The 24172-nt window shown below is 35.5% G+C and overlaps 1 protein-coding gene across 1 annotated transcript in view; it reads left to right on the top strand.

Annotated features, from left to right (window-relative positions):
• Window positions 1–15106: 15106 nt before the first annotated feature.
• DSG1 (desmoglein 1) overlaps window positions 15107–24172 on the top strand; it is a 30638-nt gene continuing 21572 nt past the window's right edge. The window contains exons 1-2 of the mRNA XM_008690939.1: window positions 15107–15205; window positions 23921–23956. Of these exons, the coding sequence (XP_008689161.1) occupies window positions 15158–15205; window positions 23921–23956 (84 nt within the window). The 5' untranslated portion in view covers window positions 15107–15157. The remainder of the gene's footprint in view (window positions 15206–23920; window positions 23957–24172) is intronic.

The following is a 24172-nucleotide window of genomic DNA, read 5'->3' as shown; positions in this document are numbered from 1 at the left end:
TATTAAAAAAAACAAAACAAAAAACGCTGTGTGTTAGTTAACAGCACGCATACCTCAGTTATATTCATATCCTCAAATCCTAGCCCGACGTGTGCTCAATAATTCTGTTGATGCTTCAATGGCAGTGAGTGTAACTCTCCCTGACTCCCTGGCAGATTCCACTGAGAGTACCAAAGTTGTCACTGATAACCCTTCTTGCTGGCCAGGAGACTAGCACTACCTCTTTCCCCTCCATGTTCTCAAGGAATCTTGAAGCAACATCCCTATAATCTTCTTCAGGATTCTTAGACAGTGAGGCTTGGGTTGAATGGAGCAGAGATTGTTCAGGGAGCAGGATGAAGAGTTACTTAGGTTCTCGAATAAAATAAAGCCCATAAGACCACATGCTAGGATTTGGAAAACTATTATCACCCCTCTCAAATGACTCCCTAAGGCTATAAGACCATTCATAACCTGGCTCCCGCTGATCCCTCTGGTTTTGTCTCTCATACTTCCCTCATACTTCATTGCTATTGAACGACTTGAAGACCCACCAACTCATCATGATTTCTCATGCCCCTCATTTAACTCCCACAAACTGTTGCTATGCAACAGATTTCATTCTCTCCATTTCTCAAATGAGAAAACTGAAACGCATGGGCATTGGTTGATCTGGCCAAGGTCACACTGTGGAAGGTCAGGATTTGATCTCAGTTTGTCTGTCTTTGAAGTCAAGCTAATTTCTCCCACCTAACAGAAGCATTTGGGTTGTTCTTCCTTGTGGGTAATGTCAGAAACTGACACTAACAGTTTAAATAACAGAATACAGATCTTGGGAATAACAGATCTCAGGATCACTGTGTCTCTGTAATTTGTGATACACACACCAATACAATTTAGGAATAAAATCAAGGTTTCAAACTTTAAGATACAGCCAATCCACTTTGGGCACTAACTAAATATATAGTTTTCTGGGCCTTATACTCTAAAAAAATAAGGATTTAGTAAATGTAAGATAAGACCTAAGAATTAACAGTAAGACCTTTTTGAAAAATAATTTTCCATATATTTCTTATTGTGCAAGGCATTTATTACCAGGAAATTTAGTACCTCTAGAACGAAGTAAATTTGTTTGATGGTAAAAACTTGCATTAAGATTCTGTAGTTAACTTGATATTAGTCTGAGATGAGTTGATGATATAATATTGACACAAGATTCCTAATAGAATTGGGTGTTTCTCTCATACTTCTCAATCAGTATCTCTGAATATATGCAGATTTTCCTGGGTGTTCTTCTCACTGACTCTAAATGCACAGTTTTGTGACTCACAATATACAAGCCTGACTGCTTGGATGTGCAGTTCCAGAGGTTAGTCATCAGCATTTCATAGTAGCTAGTAGATTATATCATGGAATTCTGATGATGTTTGCAGATGCTTGAGCTGAAAAACCCTCCCCAAAACCAGAAACATGTTTTAAAAACCTGTTCCCAGGTTTCTTGTTGTAACTCTGTCATAACTGCCAAAAAAATACGCACTGCTCACTGACTGCAATTGAAAACTTATTCTTAAAATCCCCACTAGTAGAACATTAAAAAAAAAATCACTGCTTGAGATCAAGTGATGAGGAAGTGGATACAACAAATACAGATTATTTTTCAAGAAGTTGAAATGAAGTAGAATTTACATGGAAGTAACTGTAAGACATCAAGTCTAAAAAATGTTACAAGAATTAAGGTGGCAGAATTTCTGAAACATGGGGCTTTGATTCGACTTAACTTAAAATATTTATTGGGCATATATGAGTTCCCAGGCAACTCTAGGAAAGCAAAGGGCAGACATGATCCCCAGTTTTAAAGAGCTTTTTCTCAAGAAGCATATACATGATATCTAGAATACAATTCATACCATCATAAGCACCAGTTCCTACGGCCACAGCTAAGTTCCTATGGCCTCACTCTTTTGCTTCTAATACATATGTCTTTGACCTTAGTAAGATCTCTAGATTCCTATACCTTGCCTTTCTTCAGAATTAATCACCTAGGGGATCTACTCCTCACTTCCCAGGATATACTCCATAGTCTATCTCTTTGGATACTCTTGATAATATTCACCTTCACTGGTAATCATCTATTTCATCAAATCATCAAATTTGTCTACTTCTTCTTAGTTTTTATCATCATCCTTTTAGATCTCTGAACAAAGTTTAAGACACACACTCTTCTTGAAACTCCTTTTTGTTATCACTCATTTATTAATTAAAAATATTTATTGACCAGTACCATGTGCTAGATTCCAGAAATACAATTTTGATGACAAAAACAGCATGGTTCCTATTCTCATGAACATAACAGTATAGTGGTGAGGACAGAGAGTCACAATCACACAAACACGTGTAAACTTGTAACTATAACTGCAAAAGAGATGTACAAGGTCTTGACTTTTGTTCCCCTCTACCCTAAAAGCCATTAAAAGTTTTTTAAAGAGATTGATATGTTTAGATTTGCTCTTGGAAATACTTTTCTCCAGCAATAGTGTAGTAAACAGATCAGAAGCTAGCCAGAATGGGATGCAGATCTGTTAGGAAGTTACAACAGCAATCCAGGTGAGGCACCATAATTGTTTGGCTAAGATGGTGGTAGAGTCAAGATGGAGAGAAGGAAACGAATTTGAGAGATATTTTAGATGTAAAATCAATAGAACTTGGTGACAGATTGGAAATGGAAGGCTAAAAAGAAAAATTTGTTGATAATAACTCTCAGGCTTCTGTCTTGCACAACTAGACAGATGGTGGTCTTATTGTCTGGTCAAAGTGAAGGAACCCTGCAAACTGCTGTAGCCACTGTGGAAAACACTATGGAGGTTCCTCAAAAAAGTTAAAAACAGAGTTACCCTATGATGCAGTGATTGCACTGCTGGGTATTTACCAAAAAAAATACAAAAACACTAATTCAAAAGGACATATGCACCCTTATGTTTACTGCAGCATTATTTATAATAGCCAAGTTATGGAAGGAACCCAAGTGTCCTTCGATAGATGAACGAATAAAGAGGTGGTATATATATGTACATATACATCTATACACACAAGGGAATGTTATTCAGCCAAAAAAAAAAAAGAATGAAATTTTGCCATTTTCAACAACATGGTTGGATCTAGAGAGTATAATTCTTTTTTTATTTTTAAGATTTTATTAATTTATTTGACAGAGAGAGAGACAACCAGCGAGAGAGGGAACACAAGCAGGGGGAGTGGGAGAGGAAGAAGCAGGTTCCCAGCGGAAGAGCCCGAGGTGGGGTTCGATCCCAGAACTCCAGGATCATGCCCTGAGCCCGTTGCAGACTCAACAACTGAGCCACCCAGGCGCCCCTAGAGAATATAATTCTAAGTGAAATAAGACAGAGAAAGACAAATGTTATATGATTTCTTCATTCATATGTGGAATTTAAGAAATGAAACAAATGAACAAAGGGGAAGAAAGAGGTAAAACAAAAATCATACTCTTAACTACAGAAAACAGAGGGTTACCAGAGGAAAGGAGGTGGGGGGATGGGTGAAATAGGTGAAGCAGATTAAGAGCACACTTAATGAGCACTGAGTAATATATGGAATTGTTGAATCACTATATAGTACAACTGAAACTAATATAACACTGTATGTTAACAACTGGAATTAAAACAAATCAAAACAAAAACAAAGTGAAGGGACCCGTTCCAAGAGGGAGAACAGAGTTTTCAACACTTTGATCCTCTTGGAAATGTCAAATAGGCATTTGGATATACAGGTCTAGAGCTGAATAATAAAGGCCTGGACTGAATAAATCCACCTGTAGATTGGTAGATTGTTATTGCATGAAACCAATCTAGGGGAACAGGATACAAGACCAAACTTCATGCAACTATGCATCAAATGGATGGCTGGAGAAGAATATGCCTGCAAACAGGAAACTAGAGTCAGGGCGTTAGGAAATCAATCATGAGAATGCTTGTGCTCTGTTTTTCTCTTATCTTCAGGACTGTTCTGGAAATTACTCATCTTCAAATTCTTTCTGTAATTTAAATTACATTGGATTGAATCGGTTTGACCACATCTCCCCCACACACACTATTTTTTATTTTATTTTATTTTATTTTATTTTATTTTATTTTATTTTATTTTAAATTCAATTAATTAACATACAATGTATTATTGGTTCCAGAGGTAGAGATCAGTGATTGATCAATCTTATATAACACCCAGTGCTCATTACATCATGTGCCCTCCTTAATGTCTATCACCCAGCTGCCCCATCCTCCCACCCCGTGCCCCTCCAGCAACCCTGAGTTTGTTTCCTACGATTAAGAGTCGCTTATGGTTTGTCTCCCTCTCTGATTTCGTCTTGTTTTATTTTTTCCACTCTTCCCCTATAATCCTCTGTTTTGTTTCTTAAATTCCACATATGAGTGAGATCACATCTTTAAAGCACCTTTTTTCATCTCTTTTGCTAACTCTTCTTCCCTTTTACGGAGCAAACGTAAACATGTAAGTTTTCTCTTCAGATATTTTCATGTCTTTCTCTTCATGCTCTCCCTAGGTGATTCTACCACTTACACAGTTTCATTGTCATCTTGAAACTGACAACTTTCTTGTATATATCTCTAATCCTTATCTCTCCATCTGTCTCCAAATGGACACTTAAGATTATCTCTTCTATTTTTAAAAGGTCAATTACAAAGCTTCAAATATCTTCACCTTTTATTATAAAATAAAGGCCTGCTGACAATAAAATACAGATCTGGATCAGAAGAATACAAAGCTAAGCATACAATTTGTTTTCCAATAAACAGATTTTTGTGAACAACCTCAGAAAATTTCCATGCAGATATAAAAATGTGTATATGCAGCATGTATTTTTGCAGTGTTCTACACCTTAGTTTTTAAATTTACTGTAACTTCGATCTCTTTTCATATCAGTATATTTAGATTTGTCTCATTTTTTAAAAATTCCACTTATAAATGTACCCTAATTCACTTAACAAATTAGGCTCTGAGACATTTGGGTTGTTACCAGTTTTTCACTATTACAATAATTCAATGAACGTCCTTGTATGTATATTTTTTATCAGTGTATCTGGGGCTAAATTCTGAGAATAGAAATTGTTGCATCAAAGTGTATGTATAAATTTTTGTCAGTTATTGTCAAATTACCTTCCCAAAACATTCTACCAACTTGCACTTCCACTTTCAGTCAAGAAGATGATTTCCTATTTTTCTACTTCCTCCCCAACAATGGATATTAGATAATATTTTAGAAAATGTTTTGTTATCAGATGTTCATCTGATTGGTGAAATATCTTTCTTTTGTTGTTGTTGTTTTTGTTATGTATATGTCCAATTACGACTAAGGTTGAATATCTTTTTTTTCTGCCTATTAACTGTTTTATGTTCTTTTAAGTGAAAACCCTTTTTTAATCCTCTGCCTATTTTTCTTTTGGGCTGCCAACTTTTTCTTATAGATGTGCAAAAGCTCATTATATATTATGGGAACTGGACTTTGTTACATATGTAAAAAATCTTTTTTTCCAGTTTACTACTTTTTTTTTGTTTGTTTTTTGTTTATGCTTATTTGCTACATACATGCTTTAATTTTTGTTACTAGAATTAATCAGTCCTTCACTCTAAGGGTTCTGGATTTAGATAGATATTCCCCATTTCAAGGTATTTAAATTTTTACTTAGTTCTTTTCTTCTATGAATGGCTTCCTTTCAATTTAAATCTTTTCTCTATCTAAAATTTTTTCTGGTACAAGGAGTAGGTTAGTTTTGTTCTAAGTCACCTGCCTCAACATTATCTTTTGAATTATGTATATTTTTCTCAGTGATTTGAAAAGACATCAGTATTTCACACTAGAGATTTTTTCTTCATCCATACATTAAATCTATTTCTGGAATCATTGATCTATTTCATTGAACTTTTTATTTGTTTTCTGATTCCAGATTATGTTAATCATTGTAGAATTGTGGTTAATATCTTTCCCAGGTTTGACTTCACTCATTACTGTGCTTTTTCAAATACTAGAATTTTAATTTCTATTCTTGATTATTTTTTATCCTACATGAATATGAAATCATTCAGTCAAATTCCAAAAAAAAAAAACTATTGGGGGGGTCTCATTATCATATGGTGTCTTTCTGTAAAAAAAAAAAAAAAGGTATGTCTTTTGATTGATTCATGTCTTCCCCATGTTCCTTAGGAAATCCTTATTTTATCATAGGGGAGGGGAGGGAAAACTGAACGGGAAGAAATCAGAGACCCATGAGAGACTCTTGACTCCAGGAAACAAACTGAGGGTTGTGGAAAGGGAGGTGGGTGGGGGGATGAGGTAACTGGGTGATGGGCATTAAGGAGGGCATTCGTGATGAGCACTGAGTGTTATATACAACTAATGAATCATTGAACACTACATCAAAAACTAATGATGTGCTATATGTTGACTAATTGAATTTAAATTAAAAAAATTTTATCATGCAGGTTCTCACAATGAGATAGTTTATGTTTATAGTTACTACTATAAACTATTATATTTCTTTCATTATAATCCCTGATATTTATTTAGATTACTGAATTTCATTTATTAATTAGGTGTTCAGCCTACTTAATAAATTTTCAAGTTGTTTGCAATAATATTTAACTGATTTTCTTGGAATTCTCATGCAGAAAAATGTATGATCTGTGAATAATCATAATTTTAAGTCATTTCCAATATTTTTATTTGACTATTCATTACAGAAAATATTAAGTAATATAACAGTGGAAACTTTTCCCTGAATTTAATAAAAATGTGTTTATCATTTTGACATTGAGTAGAATGGTAGATTTTTGTACGATATACAATTTTTATCAAGTTAGGGACTGTTCTATTTCTTCATATTCATTCCTTCATTTAAAAATAGATGAATTAAATGAAGCTTTTCAAAGCATCTATGGAAGTTATTTTTCTTTTTTCTTTTAGATTTTACTTATTTATTTGAGAGAGAGAGAGGGAGAGAGAGCAGGAGCAGGGGAGAGAGGGAGAAGCAGGCTCCCCACTGAGAAGGGAGCCCCACATGGAGCTTGATCCCAGGACCCTGGGATCATGACCTGAGCCGAAAGCAGACACTTAACCAGCCACCCAGGTGGCCCTGTAAGTTATTTTTTTAATTTGAGTTATTACAATGGTTAGAAACTGCAAAAGGTTTTTCTAATTTTGAACTACCTTACATTCCTAGAGAGCCTTTCAACTGGTCATAATGATTTTAACATGCTCCCCAAATCCATATGTCAATACACCATTTCAAATTTCAGCAATTATATTAATGAATGAGATCGTTCCCTTTGGTTTTGTTATTGTTGTTGCCTTTTGTTTTTGTTGTCTTTGTCTAGCTTATTTTCAAAATCATATTTTTATAATCTGTCAATGACTAAAATTATAAATGAAAATCTTTTAGTTCTATTTCCCCTGCATTTGTTCCCTTGGGGCATGCTATGCTTTTTTTACTTGATGAAAAAATATTCATGACAATTATTGAATATTCATGACAAATATTCTCTGTGATATTTAATTATTATTTTTTAAAAAAATCTTGCTTCAATTAAATTATATTTTTCCAAAAATTTATAATACTATTCCTACTTTTTATTTTGTATTAAAAATATTTAGAAAAATAGACATTAAAAACATGATATTTTCTAGGGTTAAAATGCCCCAAATCAAAATTTTTCAATTGTCCCATAAAAAGTTCTTTATGACTAATCTTCATTGCCATCAAACATTCTATGATTCAGAATAAAGAATCAAACATTTTATGTTTAGTTTTAATGTCTCCTTAGTATCCTTTAATCGGGTACTACCCCTCATTTTATTTTCTATATCGTAACTAATATTTTTAAAGAATCCAGGCCATTTTATTATAGAATATTCCCAAATTGATATTTTTCTGATTGTTTTCTCATTTATTGATTCAGGTTGAACATTCTGGGCAAGAATGTTATAAGGGCGACACTGTGTAGTTTTTATAGCATCATGCAAGGAAGCATACATTGTGAGTTTGTTCCAATGCTAAGTCTCATCAGCTGGTGAGATGACGTGATATTTTGAGATCATGTAAATGCCTGATTTCCCAACAAATCTTCATTCAATAGTATTAACACCAATTGATGATCTTTACCTGAATCAGTTATTATTTTGCTGGGTGAGCTATTAAAATTATCTAATTCTGCTTTTTTCCCTATATTTATTAGCTGGCAATCTCTCCTAAAGAAGAGCTTACTCTTCACCCCACTGCCCTTATAAGGAATGCTATAGGTTCATGTATTCTTTTTTATTCAATGTGTCATAACTCATTTGCATCATTATTCTTTTTGATGCTTTTTGCATCAAAGACACAAACTATGATTATATAGCAGAAGTCTTTGTTATTAGAAGATATATACTGTCATGATATCATAAGTGTCATGATATATGCAACTTACTTCCAAATTATTCAAAATATATGAATACACAAATTATACAAAATATACCCCCCAAAATGTATACGTGCATGAAGAGAGAGCTAATTTGGAAAAGCGTTAGCAAATTTTAAATCCAAATGAAGGTTCGAGTTTTTTTTTTTAAGCAGAAAAGGAATGAAACAAAGTACACACAGATAAAATGTTAAAAACTGCTTAGTTCTTACACCAATACCTCAGATTCCTTTTTCTTTCATTGCACCTAATACGAGAAGGAAGGAAGTGCTTCCCGCTAGTCCCCAGCACCTTATTCCTCTGCCCTCCATCCAGTCTGCCAGCAGGTACTGTTTGTTTTACTTTTGTTAACACTTCTATCTCCTTTTCCCTTTCCCACTGACACCACACTATTTCAGGTTCATCACTTAAACTATTATTGGTGACCTCCAAATCCATCTTTCTCCCTCTGGTGTCTCTTCTCTATCCATTCCAAATTCCCACAGCACAATGTTGACTAGGTCCATACCTTCCTCAAAGCCCACAGTGGTCCTTTGTGTGCCATAGAATATCATCCAAGTTCCTCAGCAGGGCATTTAAAGTCCTCCACATTCTGTTAACACGTCATCTCTGCTACCTCTCACAAAGGGTACACGTAGGTCCAAATGGACTCCTTTTTGGTCTGAAAAATTCGTATTCTTTTCTGCCTTCTTTCTCATCTATAGCTCCATTTGTTGAGAATGTGGTCACCTGGAAGATTTCAAGTTCTACCTCCTCCATGAAGAGTTCTCCAATTCCCTTAATGTGGAAATTATTCCCCTTTTGCAGGGCTACAGGCCTTTCCTACAGCACATACGTCAGTGTGTCTTATCATAGAGACAAGCCTCTGAGATCCAGTCAAGGTCATAGCGTTCTTAAAGATGGAAACTTCTATTACCTATTTTTATCTCTGCTGACAACTAGTACAGTCCCTAGTAGCCCTCAAGAAATATTGGTGGAATAGAATTTTTAAAACTACAGTCACCAATAGTTTCTGAAAATGACAAACTTTTTACCTGCTCATTGACTATACATACACCTCTAAATGGAAAATATTCCAGACAAGTATCAATCAGTATATTATTCTGAAATCTATTAGTATCATCATCATCACCAAAAGCAGGGTCTTCAAAAATGACAAGCAATGGTGGAAAATCTTAAGAATGTGGAGGGTGACTTCATTTTGTTTTCACCAGAGACACTAAGTAACCTGGAGACATACATTTGCTGCTGATAAGTTCCAGTATAAAGATATTTTGATCTGGGAGGAAATTTGAAGTTACTGTGGTTTTGAAACGAGGCGTGATATAAGGAGAGCCATATTTCAGAAACATTATTCTGGAAAACGAATGCAAAATGGATTCAAAGGGCAAGTGTTGAGGTGCAATTGGAAGTGTGCCACAGCGGTGCTTGGTGGCGAGGGTCTACAGCAGCAGAAGCGAAGACAGAAACGCAACGTTGAGACAAAAGAAGATATAAATTTGAATGCATAAATGAGTTGATTTAGGTAAACTACAAAGAAAAGAAGAAAAAAATCCAGCATTTTAGAATCCTATAGATTCTTTGACAGTATAAGATTTCTCCAATGTCCCCTCCAACAAAACAGGGCTAAGGGTTCCCAACACACCCCATGCTTGCTTCTATTTAGCATGTTAGGGGAAAATCTGTTCTTTCCCTTTACAGCTAGACTGGAGCCACTTGAGGGCAAGGACCATGGTATATTCATCTTTAGAACCCCCGTCCCTAGTATAGTCAAAGCATATAGTAGGCCCAAAAAACCAAACCAAACCAACAAAAAAATGCTATAGGACTGCCCTGATGGTAATTTACTATAAGTAAAAGGAAGGACTGAGTTTGCACATGAAATCCAAATAATACACAGGGGTGGTAGCTAATTGACATAGGTGTGTGAGTAATAAATAAATGTGGAAGCAGAAGGGAGTAGTAATTTTTCTATTACAATATGTTTGCAGTTACAGAGTAACCTCTATAAGGGCAAAGCTCAAAATTATTTTGAATGTTCCACAATGCCTAGCACAGCAATGAAAATGCAGTGGATGTTCATTCAGAATTATTCTTAAATTTTTTAAAAGAATCAACAATAATAGTTTAGTTTCTTTGACCACTCTTATTTTATCCTAAAATATTTAAGCATGAAGATAAAGCCCAGGTTCACAAAATAATCTGAGACTTTTCCCTATTTCTGAATATTCCTTTTATATAAAGAAAAATACATTAAAATGTGATGCTATCAAATTCTTATTCTAGAATTGACTGGGGAAAAATAAAATTAAGGTTGTCCCTTAAATCTGGTTTAAAAGAAAGGCAGAAGAGTTGGGCCATAGATTACTCTAGTCAATTAAACAGTCTTTCTGAAAATATAAAACTAAAAATATATTTTGATTATAAAGATGTATCTTTTCCTCAGTGATTAACTGCTTTAATTTTAGTGGTTACTTTAAGTCATCATGATTTCTGTTCATACACTTTCAATCAATTTTGTGGATTCTCCAAAGGTCAACTAATTTCCTAATGAGTCATATTTTGTATTGTAAATTATAATCTGTTCACCTAGTGCAGGAGTCAGCAAACTTCTGTAAAGAACCAGATAAGTAGTTATTTTAGGCTCCACAAGCCACTTTGGTCATATTCAGTTCCACTGTTATAGAGGAAAAGTAACCATAGACAATACATAAGCAAATGAGCACAGTCATTTTTCAATAAAATAACAAACAAGGCAGTGGGCCCAATTTGGCCCATAGCTATAATTTCCCAACACCTATTTTAGACCATTATTTTAAATTTTATTATGAAAATTCTCAAATATACAGAAAAACAAAAAGAAGACCATATACTATCACTTAGATTTGGCTATTAACATTTTGCCTTATTTACTTTATCTATGTTACTGCTAAATTACCGTTAAGAAAACTTCTGTCACCAGTTTTGCCTCTGCATAATTCAGCATGTATCTTTAAAAATAGACATATTGCTACATAACCTAATAAAATCTATAATAATTCCCCAATAGTCTATATTTAAATTTCACAATATCTCTAAAATCATTTCTACAGCTGTTTTGCTCAAATCAGGAATGCAATTAAGGATCAGACATTATATTTGGTTGTTACATATTAAAAGAAAAGTATCCTTTAATCTGAAACAACAGCCTCCATCCCCCAGACTTTCTTGTGACTCACTGAGAAACAGACTGATTTTAAACAATGTAAACAAGATCTGGAATCAATACATCTCATAGGAACATTAATATAGAGACAAATACAAAAATTTTTGTTTATATTCTCCTCAACATATTCATCTCAATTTTTCTATTTTCAAGATTATTTTCATCTTTCACCTATTTTTTTGAACAATTTGTAGAGCTGATTAGGGTAATCTGACACATATATGAAAGCAGAGTTTCACATATGACATAAAAGCTGATTTCACTGGGTTTCTCTGAAATATATGAATTCATGCTATGTATATGAAGTGGGTAGAATGGTCAGGTATTTTAATTAGGCTAAAGAAATTCTAGATCAGGGGCACCTGGGTGGCTTAGTCGGTTAAGCGTCTGCCTTCGGCTCAGGTGATGATCTCAGGGTCCTGGAATCAAGTCCCGCATGGGGCTCCCTATTCAGTGGGGAGTCTGCTTCTCCCTCTGCCTGCCACTCCCCCTGCTCATGCTCTCTTCCTCTCGCTCTCTCTCTCAAATAAATAAATAAAACCTTAAAAAAAAAAAAGAAAATCTAGATCAGTAAAATCCATCACCTTTAGTGAACGGTGCTGATTATTTTGTGCTATAAGAAGGTGTTACAGTATCCCACGCTGTGAACAAATATAGAAATGTATTCTGGAGATGACATTCTGGAGTTTGCAAGTACCTTATAAGAGAGAGGAAAATCCCTTCCCAGGAACGTTTTGATCCCTGTGAGAAAATCTGTTGCTTATCAGGGAAATTCCAAACAGAAAAATCACCCCAAATTTCACAAAATGTCTATGAAATGAAAACTGTTGGTATGTACGTGGAGGTCTGCACACCAACTGATGTTCAGATAGAAACAGGGTCCAGGGAGCCCAGAAGCCAACTGTGCCGCACAGTTATGTGACTGTGGGATATGAAATTACAGGTAAGATGGCTGGAAGAAATAATTGAGAAAATGTGAATATGCAAATGTGAGGGGTTTGTGTTGCCTGTGTTTTAAAGTATCTTAACTCATTGGCATTAGGAAATACGATCAGGGAGGAGTCAGGAAGAGGGAGTGGGCCAACTCATATAACAAGTGCACATAAAGGAAAGGGAATCAAAGGCGTTCCCTGGAAACTCTGCAAGATAGAGGTCCCTCCGTTGAGAAAAGGAATAGAGTAGATTTAATTAAAGGGAGTTGAATTTATAAAGAACAAAAGGAGTGAAGGCTTAGAACGAGATAGAAGATAACAAAAGCAATGCTGCTCTAACCTTCTGCATTGTGCCATATGTCAACTACTGACCACATCTGGTTGTTTAAGCTTAAATTAACTAAAATTAAGTGAAGTTAAAAATTCAGCTCCTCAGTCATATTAAGCCACATGTCAAATGCTCCGTAGCCACAGATGGTTAGTGGCTACCATACTGGATGGCATAGATAGAGAACATTTCCACGTTTCAAGCAGTTTTATTGGACAACGCTGTTCTAAGGAGATTAAAGTAGTAGGGAAGAGAAAAAGGCAGGAAAAGAAGTGACGGAGAAGGAATGATGATTCCTAAACTCCCTTTCCCACTTGTCCTCACTGCCACTAGTCCTCAGGTGACACTTAAGACAGCCGTTGCTTTACTATATTAAGGTTCTGCCACACCTCCTCTCCAGAGAGCCGCCGGAGACTGCTGCCTGACAAATGCTCTAGGTGGTTGGGACTCTTGGAGCAGGGCATTGAGTTAGGGTGGAGCCAGGGTTGGGACTGGGGAAGGACCTTTCAATGGATGAAGAGGGCCTGTGTACAACCTAGCACCATGCCCAGAACTCAAGGTGGATAAAACGTTCACTTGCCACTGGAAAGCTGCAGGAGTAGATTGTTTTATCTCCAGCGCTCAGTGAGTCTACAGTCATTCACGGTCATAGGATCCTACTACTAATCAATTGCTCAGACTAAGTCATAGGTCGAAACTCACATTCTATCTTACTCCACTAAGAGAAATTTGGCCCCACCATCTCCTTTTATATCATTAATTCATATCAACCAATTCTTACCATAAGCATTCTTACTCACTGAAATTACATATAGGCATCGTAGCTCCTTCTCTCTAAGTTCCATGAGGAAGAGCATGAAATTTCAAACCACTGTTGAGTCACCTTCTTTGCCACACATCTGTCGTGAAATACAGCATTTTGTAGAGCCTCTGACCCTCAGGGACATCTTCCCTTTCTGGAATGTGGTTAGGATCTTTTTAACCATAATCCACATCTTATCAGATGGTTCTCTTGTTCCACATCGCCATGTCAAGACTTCCCACCACTCACAATGCTTATACTCGATGTAGCCAGGTGAAGAGAGGATAACCCAAGAACACTTTCAAATGCTGCCTTGTGAGAGTCACTCTTTTCATAAATCTCAGGGCTGCATTCAGTCTTCCATTTGCAGGTATGTGGGCTGCCATTTCTTCAGTGCATTGCCCATGTTCTAATTGGCTCACTATCCAGATTCTTGGCTCTGTGCTTGGGACTCGTCATTGACTTTTCACCCACCCCACCTGCAGAGCAGCTTTCCGTGTTCCCATTAGCATTTCAGACACTGATCTTCATTTGTAAAATGATCAACAAGATTTTAATTGGTGGCTCTGATATTCACTTTTAATCTGGCTTAGAGATACTTTAAATTTTGTTTTACTACATTTGAAAAGAGCAGAATCTCAAAGAGAGAAAAATAATTGGGAAGAGAATATCCCCAGAGAAAAAATAGAGGCTTCCTTGGACTCAGGCTGTCCACTTAAAGGAACTGTGACTTACGCAGGGGACCTTATCATTGTAAGTAGCATCGTTTTGCTTGTTTGAATGAATACTTTAAAAAAAAAATCCTCACTCTTAACATCAGCAAATTTCCTGTTTCTTTGATAACAGCTTAGAAAATGACTGAATATTTTGTAACATCCACTGAAATGGAAAGTTTATGATTTTCGATTTTGACCGGAGTGTCTGGCTGTGAGTATGAACCGGATAATCCTCTTTGAATACTATCTGCATCCAGACTACACTTGCCTTTTTAAGAGAGAAGAAGTGGAACAACCCGTAAATAGAGCATAGGGGGGCAAAGCCCCTATCAATTGTACGACTCTCCATACATCTGATCCTTTTAAATGCCTGACACTGAAAATCTTCATTAAAGGAGCGAATCTTCCAGCCCCACAGAGAGCTGCCTTTCAGCTGGAAGAAGGGTGTGTCCCTGAGCTTTTACCTGGGAGCAATGATGATCTTGTCAAGCGTTTCAGTGAGACCAGCCCAAGTTTTTAGGGTGGGGATCTAGACTGGTTATACGTAGCTTCAGTTCTTCTCCCAGAGAAGGCAGAAACACCTCAAAGCCTGCATGTAAGAACATCTACTGAGAAATTATTTTAATCAGACACCAGCTGAGTGGGGGAAAGAAAAAGAACAGAGAAGAACAAACAAAACTCCCTCGGTCTCGGATGTAAGAGAACCCAGCTGCAATGGACTGGCACTCTGTTAGAACAGCCGCAGTGCTGTTCATTTTTCTGGTAAGTGGATTCTGTTCCAAACCCTCATAATCATGCTCATTGTAAACAAGGGAGAACTTTTTAGAAAGTGTTATTTAGTGTTATTTCTAACCTAAACCCATTAAAAGTTTATGTTAATGACAAGGTGATTTTATGAACTAGATTTTTAAATAGGGTTTCTCTCTTTAATTGAAGACTGGAGCATATTTACGCATCAGAGTTAACTCATCATATCACATCTCTGACACTGAAGTCAGGGCTAAGTCACGCTGGGAAAATACTGAATTCGGGAAGTCTTATCACCACTTACTAGTGTTTTGTTATTCAAATTCTTTTTTGTAGGTGGGCTTTTAAACTAGTATCACAGGTGTGTCCTGATCTTTACCCTAAACGTTTTCCCATTCTTTGGGTATCTTTGCTGGCAGATTGACTGAAATTTTAAAACACAAAAATAGGATACATACAAATTTAAATCATAGCAATGTGTGACTGGCCTCACGACCCAAACAATCTCATCGGTTCCATATGTGATTGGGGTCCATATCACTAATATCAAAAGCCCCACACTGCTAAACTATGACTTTATTTAAAACAACATTTTTTTTAATCTCGAAAAACATGGCGGTACGGGAGATTTATAAATGATATAATAAGTGAAGGAATAGCTATAATTAAGGAGTAAGTGTAATTATTATGATACTGGTTCTTACTACTGGAAAGTGAGTAATGACTGTGATATAAAAGTTGTATATTTGATGTTTAGACAAATGTAATGCGATGCTTTATCACTGTCCTCCTTACACATCATTAATTTTCTCTTTTTAGAGATAACTAAGATAACACTAAAGTGCTGCATCAAATTTCACATAGGTTGGAAATTTTAAAATCATAGTCTTTCTCACAGTAAGGTTAATGTAATCTAAAGAGGCAAGTGCCAGGTAAATCGCCCTCCAGTTTGGCAGGAGGTAGTGCTGTGGCTCATATTTGTTTCTACTTGCTTAATTTTTGAACTGGATTGTTGGGTTTCTATAATAACAAGTTAGACTTTTGATTCAACGTACGCTGGTTAGTTTGAATGCAGTTTATTAAGTAAGACAGGTCATATCAGTGGATTTGTTACCAATAAGCATCAATTAGCTGGTAGCAGCAGTTCCAAGCTGCCTTCAAAGACAAGCCCTCTATCGTGGACTTTTTAATGGATCTTTAGGATCAGTTAATATCATAATTTGGGATGTGGTCAGAATTAACAAGCACCGTACACCGTGTTATGTAAATATAGGAACATCTGTATATTGCAAGGTAATCAAATACTTTTAATTTCATATAAATCTGATCCATTAAGACCTATTATACTTTCAGTTGATTACAGTTTATTCAGATGCTCACGTGCTTTCATTAAATGTATAAAAATACCTTATTTCTTTATTTTTTTATTATTTCTAATTAATTACATCCTATGAAATTTCTTTAGTCACTGTCTAGTTAGTCATTCTTCATAAAATGTATTGTTTTATCAAAGTCATGTAGCCTCATTGACCTCTCTTCTTTGTAGAGAGGTTTCTGGACACTTGTACTTTATTGTCTAAGTTTGGCTAGTTCTGGTTTTTTTGTTTGTGGATCGTTTGTTTGTTGCCATATTTAACTTTGGAATCAATCACAAGTTTCTCATTCGTCTGATGAAAATTATTTCTCAAAGAACTTACTCTATAATGAATTAAAATGTTTCTTTTTCATGTTATTGTAACTTTTTTGTAAAACATTTACTTCTAAGGTTTGAAAAATCATCATTTATTTTTACCACAGATTTTACCAGATGATTTGGATAAATGTCCTTTGGAGTTATACAACCTATTTTTGCTTCAAAATATTTTTTTTCTAGGGTGCCTCAGTGGCTCAGTTGGTTAAGCATCTGCCTTTGGCTTGGGTCATGATCCCAGGGCTCCCTGAAAGCTACCACTATAGCAAACTCTTCCACTTACCTTTCTGCTAGCCTCACTATGAATGTTTAATTTTACCAAAAAAAAAAAAAAAAGAAAAGAAAGAAAGAAAGAAAGAAAGAAAGAAAGAAAGAAAGAAAAAGAAAAAAATCTATGTAAAGCCTTTATTCTTCTCTGATTAAAGTCTATAATAAGTGAAAATCTACATTAGGGAGTATACTTGGACAATTTTAAAGACCTTTAAGACATTTAAACTGGTGACATCTTTAATGCAAATCCATCTGAGAGCTAAGCAGCCAACTATTTACATGGTACATTGTGTAGTCTGCTTAATATACCTGAAAGTTTTAGGCCATGTTCAGATTAGTGAGTTAGATCAGAGAGAAAAAAGCTGAAGAACCTGCTCTTAAAACAAGCAGGATGGCCACAGGACTATTCCATTATTTAGACAAGCCTCCTAGAATGACAAGAGCTTATACCTGTTACAGCACTGCAAGCCAAAGAAATGGTATTGACTCCTCATTTATTTTCCTTTCTTTTCTCTCTCCATGTAATTAGTATATTGGGGAGGGGGTGTGTGGAATGTATTCTAGACCGGAGAACAATGTCACCTAGGTACCATACACAAGAAATCTTTGTGAATGGTTGTGACAATCAGATAATGTATGGCCAGGCCACTCTAGGAAAGCAAACAGAAGCAATAGAATTTTTATAATTCTAATGATTTCTGAAAATTTCTTGCAAATTTTCCAGGTTCAGTTAGTCAACACAAATCAATACAAACTCACAGTGTCTTTTTCTATAAAGTCTAACTTCTGCAGCTTATCCTCAAAGAACAAGTAAACCTGTCTTTACTGATTTCCAAGAATCCAATTTGTACAGCTGATCATAGCACCTTAGCTTCTTCTCTTTCCATGGTTAATATTTTCTTTCAAAAGAAAACCTCTGACCACCTGACAAACCAGCTCCACGATTTGACTTAGCTGAAATAGTTTAGGATAGAAGCAGGAGTTTGCAGAGTATTTCTCAGCATTCAGGCTAAAATACACAGAAAAAAAATACATACTTCATTACATAGTTCGTCAACTTACTTGAACCAGACATCTTGAACTCCCATAATTGTGTTCATTGATGCTTAAAGCAAGAGAAGGACTATAAACTAGTACAGACCAAACAGAAGACAAGCAAAAGAGAGGATTCTTTATGCTTTCTTGTGCATATATTATAGTGATATATATAATAGATAAAAGTATATCAGTAAAATATTTTACAGAAAATGGAAACATTTCTGTTCACCTATTCCAGCAAAATTTACAATTTGTATTTAAGGAAAATCATTTCCACTTATGTGTTCTTAAAAACTTTATTATTTCACTGAAGATTTAGGATCAGCATCTTCTTACACCTTTGTGAAAACAGGGACTACGAATTTACCATCATTTAATTAGTTTGAGTTGCCACAGAGTGAAACATTTTGCAATGCCTGACTTAGGTAGTAGAAAATCCTAAACCGCTGACAAATGCTGTCTTGATAAATTTGAAGGCTTGGCCCCTAAGGGACAAGATTCACCTATTTAACAAGGTTTATGAATGTAGAAAAGAAAACACTCTTGTCTATACCCAGAGCCCTTAATCTCAGGTAACTCTTTCTTCACTATACATGCTTCAAGGACGTTGGTGCCGAGTATCCCCATGTCCTAACAGGTATTGCCTAACGAATAAGCAGAAAGCATGCTCGACATTGCAGTTACTTATTATGCTTCTGTCAATGAGGGAACGCCCTACAGAGTGCTGGGACATGCCACTCTCGCTGGTTGTGCTTGCCACGCAAATTCCTTTAAAGGACTTAGGCAGGTCGAAGTAGTTCAAATGCCATTGGCTGCTGATCTATATTCTCTATCGGTCTGTGACAATAGGGTGCAGCCTTTTACACTTGTCTGATGAAAAACCACATCTCCACAAATTAATGGCTGCCGGTTGCTCACAAAACTACTTGACTGTAAGTTATTTGAGGGCAGATCCGTGTGTGATTGACTTTTGTATCATTCCTAGTGCCTTCCACCAGTGCAAGATTGCTCAGTAGATGTTTAATCACACAATGTAGGGGCCTGAGAAGGCAATTTGTGGATAGTTTATATTTCTCTTCCCCTACACATTCCAAAAAATCAGCAAGGAATTAAACATAGAAATAATCAGGTTGAATTTCCTTAACACTTATTTTTATGGGGGCGCCTGGGTGGCACAGCGGTTAAGCGTCTGCCTTCGGCTCAGGGCGTGATCCGGCATTATGGGATCGAGCCCCACATCAGGCTCCTCCACTATGAGCCTGCTTCTTCCTCTCCCACTCCCCCTGCTTGTGTTCCCTCTCTCGCTGGCTGTCTCTATCTCTGTCAAATAAATAAATAAAATCTTAAAAAAAAAACCACTTATTTTTATGGTGCTTTATTACATTTACTTTACATTTCATCTAAGGTTTACCATAGTATTTTTTAGGGCTTAAGCCCTTTAATCCAGTCTTGAATCCATATAATACGCATTCAATATGTATTTTTGTCAAATAAATAAATAAAACCAATGAGCAAATAAGAAAAATCAACCTATTGAGGTGTTGTCAACTCCAAACTGATAGTAACACAAAGACAAAAGAGGAGGTTTTTTAAAAGAAGCAAATTATTATATTTTGGCTCTGTCTCAAGTTCATCCTTGTGATGTAAAATACAGTTATCAAATACGTCCACATTTGATGCTTAACAACTGACAAGTGGCTATGGAAGACCACCTCCCAATTATTATATACAAGAGGTTTTCCTCATAGAAATTACTGACTACTCTCAAGACCATTTTATTATTTGCAAAGAAATGTAAATCTCAGTATCCAAGGAAAAAAACCTAAAAATGAATGTAATTAAAGAATCATTAAAATTAGCATGCAATTTTGTGTCCTGTGGCTTTTTAATTTTTTTATATGTGGCTTGGCTCTTCAAATAGAAATGAAGGAAGGACTCATTGAGGATGCACTTCAAGTAAATTATATTCACTACTCTCCACAGTACATATTTCCAACTGATTTAGGAATCCAAACTGCTCCCCTGGCTGACAGAAAATGACTTTATCCCTACTCTACAGACAGGGTAGATCGATCGAATGATGTCCTTCAACTACCTCTCATAGTCCATTGATTTTAATCTCTATCCTTCCTCTCTTCCTTACCCTCTGTCTTCAGAGTCCTTTCTTTCTGCCTATTCCCTTCTGCTCTCTCCATCACACTTCCAAGTACTTTCTTTTCTTTTTGAACCTCTCTTTCCAATCAAAATCTCCTACTTTCTTCTTTCTTCACCTTCAAATATCCATGTCTCCCTCTCCTAGAAAATTTCCTTGGACGCCTGATCTCATTCTGCCATTCCATCTCTGTTTCTTTTCATAATCAAATTTCCTGGAAAGGTGGCCATCTTTATATCCTTTCCCCTCCATTTTACTCCCCAATCCCTTTCAGTCAGGAAGGACTTGTTCCATAGAACTGAAAGGATTCTCCTGAAGGTCAAAGGAAACCTTGGGATTCACTCTACTCAAGTATTTTATATCATCTGACACTTGTTCACATCCCATCTCTCTTTCAGTTCTCCCTTCCTTTGACATCTCTGACATTGCATTATATTGTCTTCCCATTTCTTTGGCCACTTCTTTTCTCTTTTTCTTTGTTGCTTGTTTCTGTCATCGTTCCCTATTCTATCAATGTAGGAATTCCCCTAGTTTCATGTTCAGCCACAGGCTGTTTCTTTGTTGTATTCCCTACTATGGTCTTCAAATTCTCCCATGATTTAAACTATTCTACCTGAGCAGATGTCCCTCAAATCTGTGTATGAGGACTGAACTATTGTTCATGGTGCTGAGACGTATTTCAAATTGCTAAGCACCTTCACCTGGCCATTTCTGTAGCATCTCAAAGTCAATGTGCTTTAACCTGCTAAATTCTGCTACTGCCTTGCTCCTCATCTCTTAGCTTGAAACTGCCAACACTTGAGAGTCTTCCTTTTCTTGACTCCTTGTCCTACTTGTTCTCAAGCCCCATCAATTTCAATTGTGTGGAATCCCTCCCTTGATCTTCCCAGCCTGTTACCACTGCCACTGCTCCCATTCTTCTCTGCCTCATCTCTGGTCTGTTTTGATGTGGAACACTCCACTACTTATGGCCTATAATCCTGCCTCTTTACACCACCTGTGGTGAGAGTAATCTTTTAAAATCACAATTTTATCATGCCTTTTCCATGATCAAATAACTTTGATATTTTCCTACTGCACACAGAGATTTGGTGTTAGAATTGGAAAGGTAACTGTATATAATTTAGTTTACCCCTGCCATTTTACAAATGAAAAAACTAAGGCTTGAGAATTTAAGAAGTACATTGAAAGCTTTCTGACTCTACCAAATACTCTTTTTATCCCATTATTTTACCTTTGAAAGTCTAAGAGTGACTTTGTTTTAACGTTTATTCTAGACTCTGAGCAAAAGACAATAAAGCCATGTCAACACAACATATTTTTAAGCAGACTTGGCAGTTTTTTAATTACTAATTCATTTGGGAGCCTGACACTATGGTGAAACTGACTTGGTCTTCTGCCTAAATTGCCTCTCATGGGAAAAAGAATGACCCAGCTTCATAAAGTTGGAAGGTTTATTAGTCATCTGGCATAGTTCTCCAAAACAAACAGTAGGCTCTGACACTTCAGTGGGGAAGGGAAGCGCAAAACAGATAACAGATGCCTACACAACTCTGTAGCTATGAAGAAATGGCTTCCAAATAGACAAAGAAGGTATCCCCACACCACAAATGAGAGAGACAATAGGGTGCTCATGAGTTCACAAGTAGCAAGAAGTAACATCATCTTAATTCTGCACCCGAGAGGGACTCAACAATAACATTTCAGTTATTCATCCAAACCATCTGCGCCATCTACTTCTTTCCCCCCTGGAATGACTATTATTGTTGTTGTCATACATGAATAATCCTAATTATAAGGCTAATGTGAGATGAGATTAAAATGTTTTGAACTCTCAAAGTTGTAATGTCAATTCTCCATAGTATATTTTATTTAGTAATTTAGTTGGAATAGGCTATCTAGCATTTTTATTGTAAAACCCATACCACAAGCACAAATTTAGGAAGAATTGTATTGGGTAATATTTAGCCACAAGTTAGTATCTCAAACACAATTTCCTCAGCTGTAAAATGGAAATATGAAATTATAGTATTGACCACATGTATTTGTGAAAATTGAATACATGGATTTCTCTAAACACATTGTCTAGTAATTAGTTACTATTCAGTGAAGTATAACAGCGGTAATAATAATCAACATTAAATATATACCTTGAGTATATAATTCCTATAAAAAAATCTCTTTACACTACTCTTATTAACCAAAAAATATATATTTCCTAAAATATCAATTATAACAATTTTTGAAAAATATGTTCTTGAAAACGAAAATTTTATTTTTATCTAATGGTGAGATTAAAACTATAAAAAGTAACTTACTATATTTTGAAATTACTATTATTAGTAATTTTAAAATGTAAGCTATAATTTCTTTTATCAGTGATACAGCTGAAGTCTAATTATGATAATAATCTTCATACTTTGCAATTCTGAAAAAAATTAAAATAGTTGAAAATTTTGTACTTGGGGAGAAATAAAAACTAAGGATTTACACCATCTTTAATGACTTTAAGTGCACGTTAAAACTTAATAAATGCAAATTAACCTTCACATCCACATCTCATTTTTTAGATAGGTATTTTACTCTGTGTTAAGTATATTGACATATTAAACTTAATATACAGATATCTGTCTTTTTAGAAATGCTTTTGGGTTTTAGAGAAAAGTAATTTAAGTATCCTGATCTTTCACTACAAAATCATATGTAAAGATCGAGGCCACGCTGAAACAAGGCAGAGCTCTGCTTGAGTAGCTCATTTGTTGGACAGGGAAATTGTTTAATGCTGGAGAAGAGACTAATGTAAGTTGCTTACCCATTAATTTGTTCCTAGATGCCTACAATTTCTTCTCCTTGCTATGGAACTATAGAAGGACGCTTTTTTTTTTTTTTTTTTTTTAGGGCTAGCATAAAACATCAAGCAGGAACTCATTTTTACAGAGGAAATTATTTGCTTTTATTTTAGAACTTTTTATTCTCATATTTCCAAGTAAATCTATCATCTTAAGATTTTCAAAAATACTAGAAAGTCTTTCATTTAGAATTAGAATATGAAGGAGCAAATATTCTGAAACTTTTCAGACACTCTCTGTTCCATATCCTTTCTTCACTCCAAAACACTTTTTTTTCTATTTCCATCTATGGCTAGTCAGATCCTGAAACTATAGTCAAAAATTTAAGTACCATAACTTACTGTTGAATATCACTGAATAGCGTCAGATCATCTCTAGCTCCTTAGACACAAGATTTACTAAGAAAGCCTACATTTGCAAACCTCACTCCCCCTGAGTTCAATGTCCTAGTTCATATCATAACAAGTATTTGCATAGGCGAAGAATGAAAAAGAGGTTAAAAATAAAAGTAATTAAAAGAAGGGCATAACTGAAAAGTAAACACAAAAAGAAAAGGAATCTGTAGCATCATCATTAGACCGGAGAGAGAAGCCAGATCCATCTGCTATCCAGACTGATAAAATAATTCTAATGACTCACAAGATTTATTTGATTTTTTAAAATGATAGGATAACATGAATTATAAAGCCCTTAATAAAAACTAACCATTGTGATTATTTTATTTTTTATAGGTGGTGGTGGAAGTTAACAGTGAATTTCGAATCCAGGTAATAATATACAGCAAATCTATCTTTTCCAAATTAAAAACAAGGAAAATGGTTTGGAAGTAACCACACATTTTCCAAAGAAAATTCATCCTTATAAGTAAAAAATAATGTTATGCTAAACTTAATAGATTATCAAAATCACGAATTTTCCCAATTAAACATCGTCTCTTTCTCATATTACAATTACCCTCTCCTCCAAAACCTTCAGTGGCATGT

The sequence above is a fragment of the Ursus maritimus genome, unplaced genomic scaffold, assembly GCF_017311325.1.
Source record: "Ursus maritimus isolate PB19 unplaced genomic scaffold, ASM1731132v1 scaffold_18, whole genome shotgun sequence".
Lineage (NCBI taxonomy): Eukaryota > Metazoa > Chordata > Mammalia > Carnivora > Ursidae > Ursus > Ursus maritimus.
Note: the sequence above shows the minus strand (reverse complement) of the source record. Positions and strands in the feature narration are given on the sequence as shown.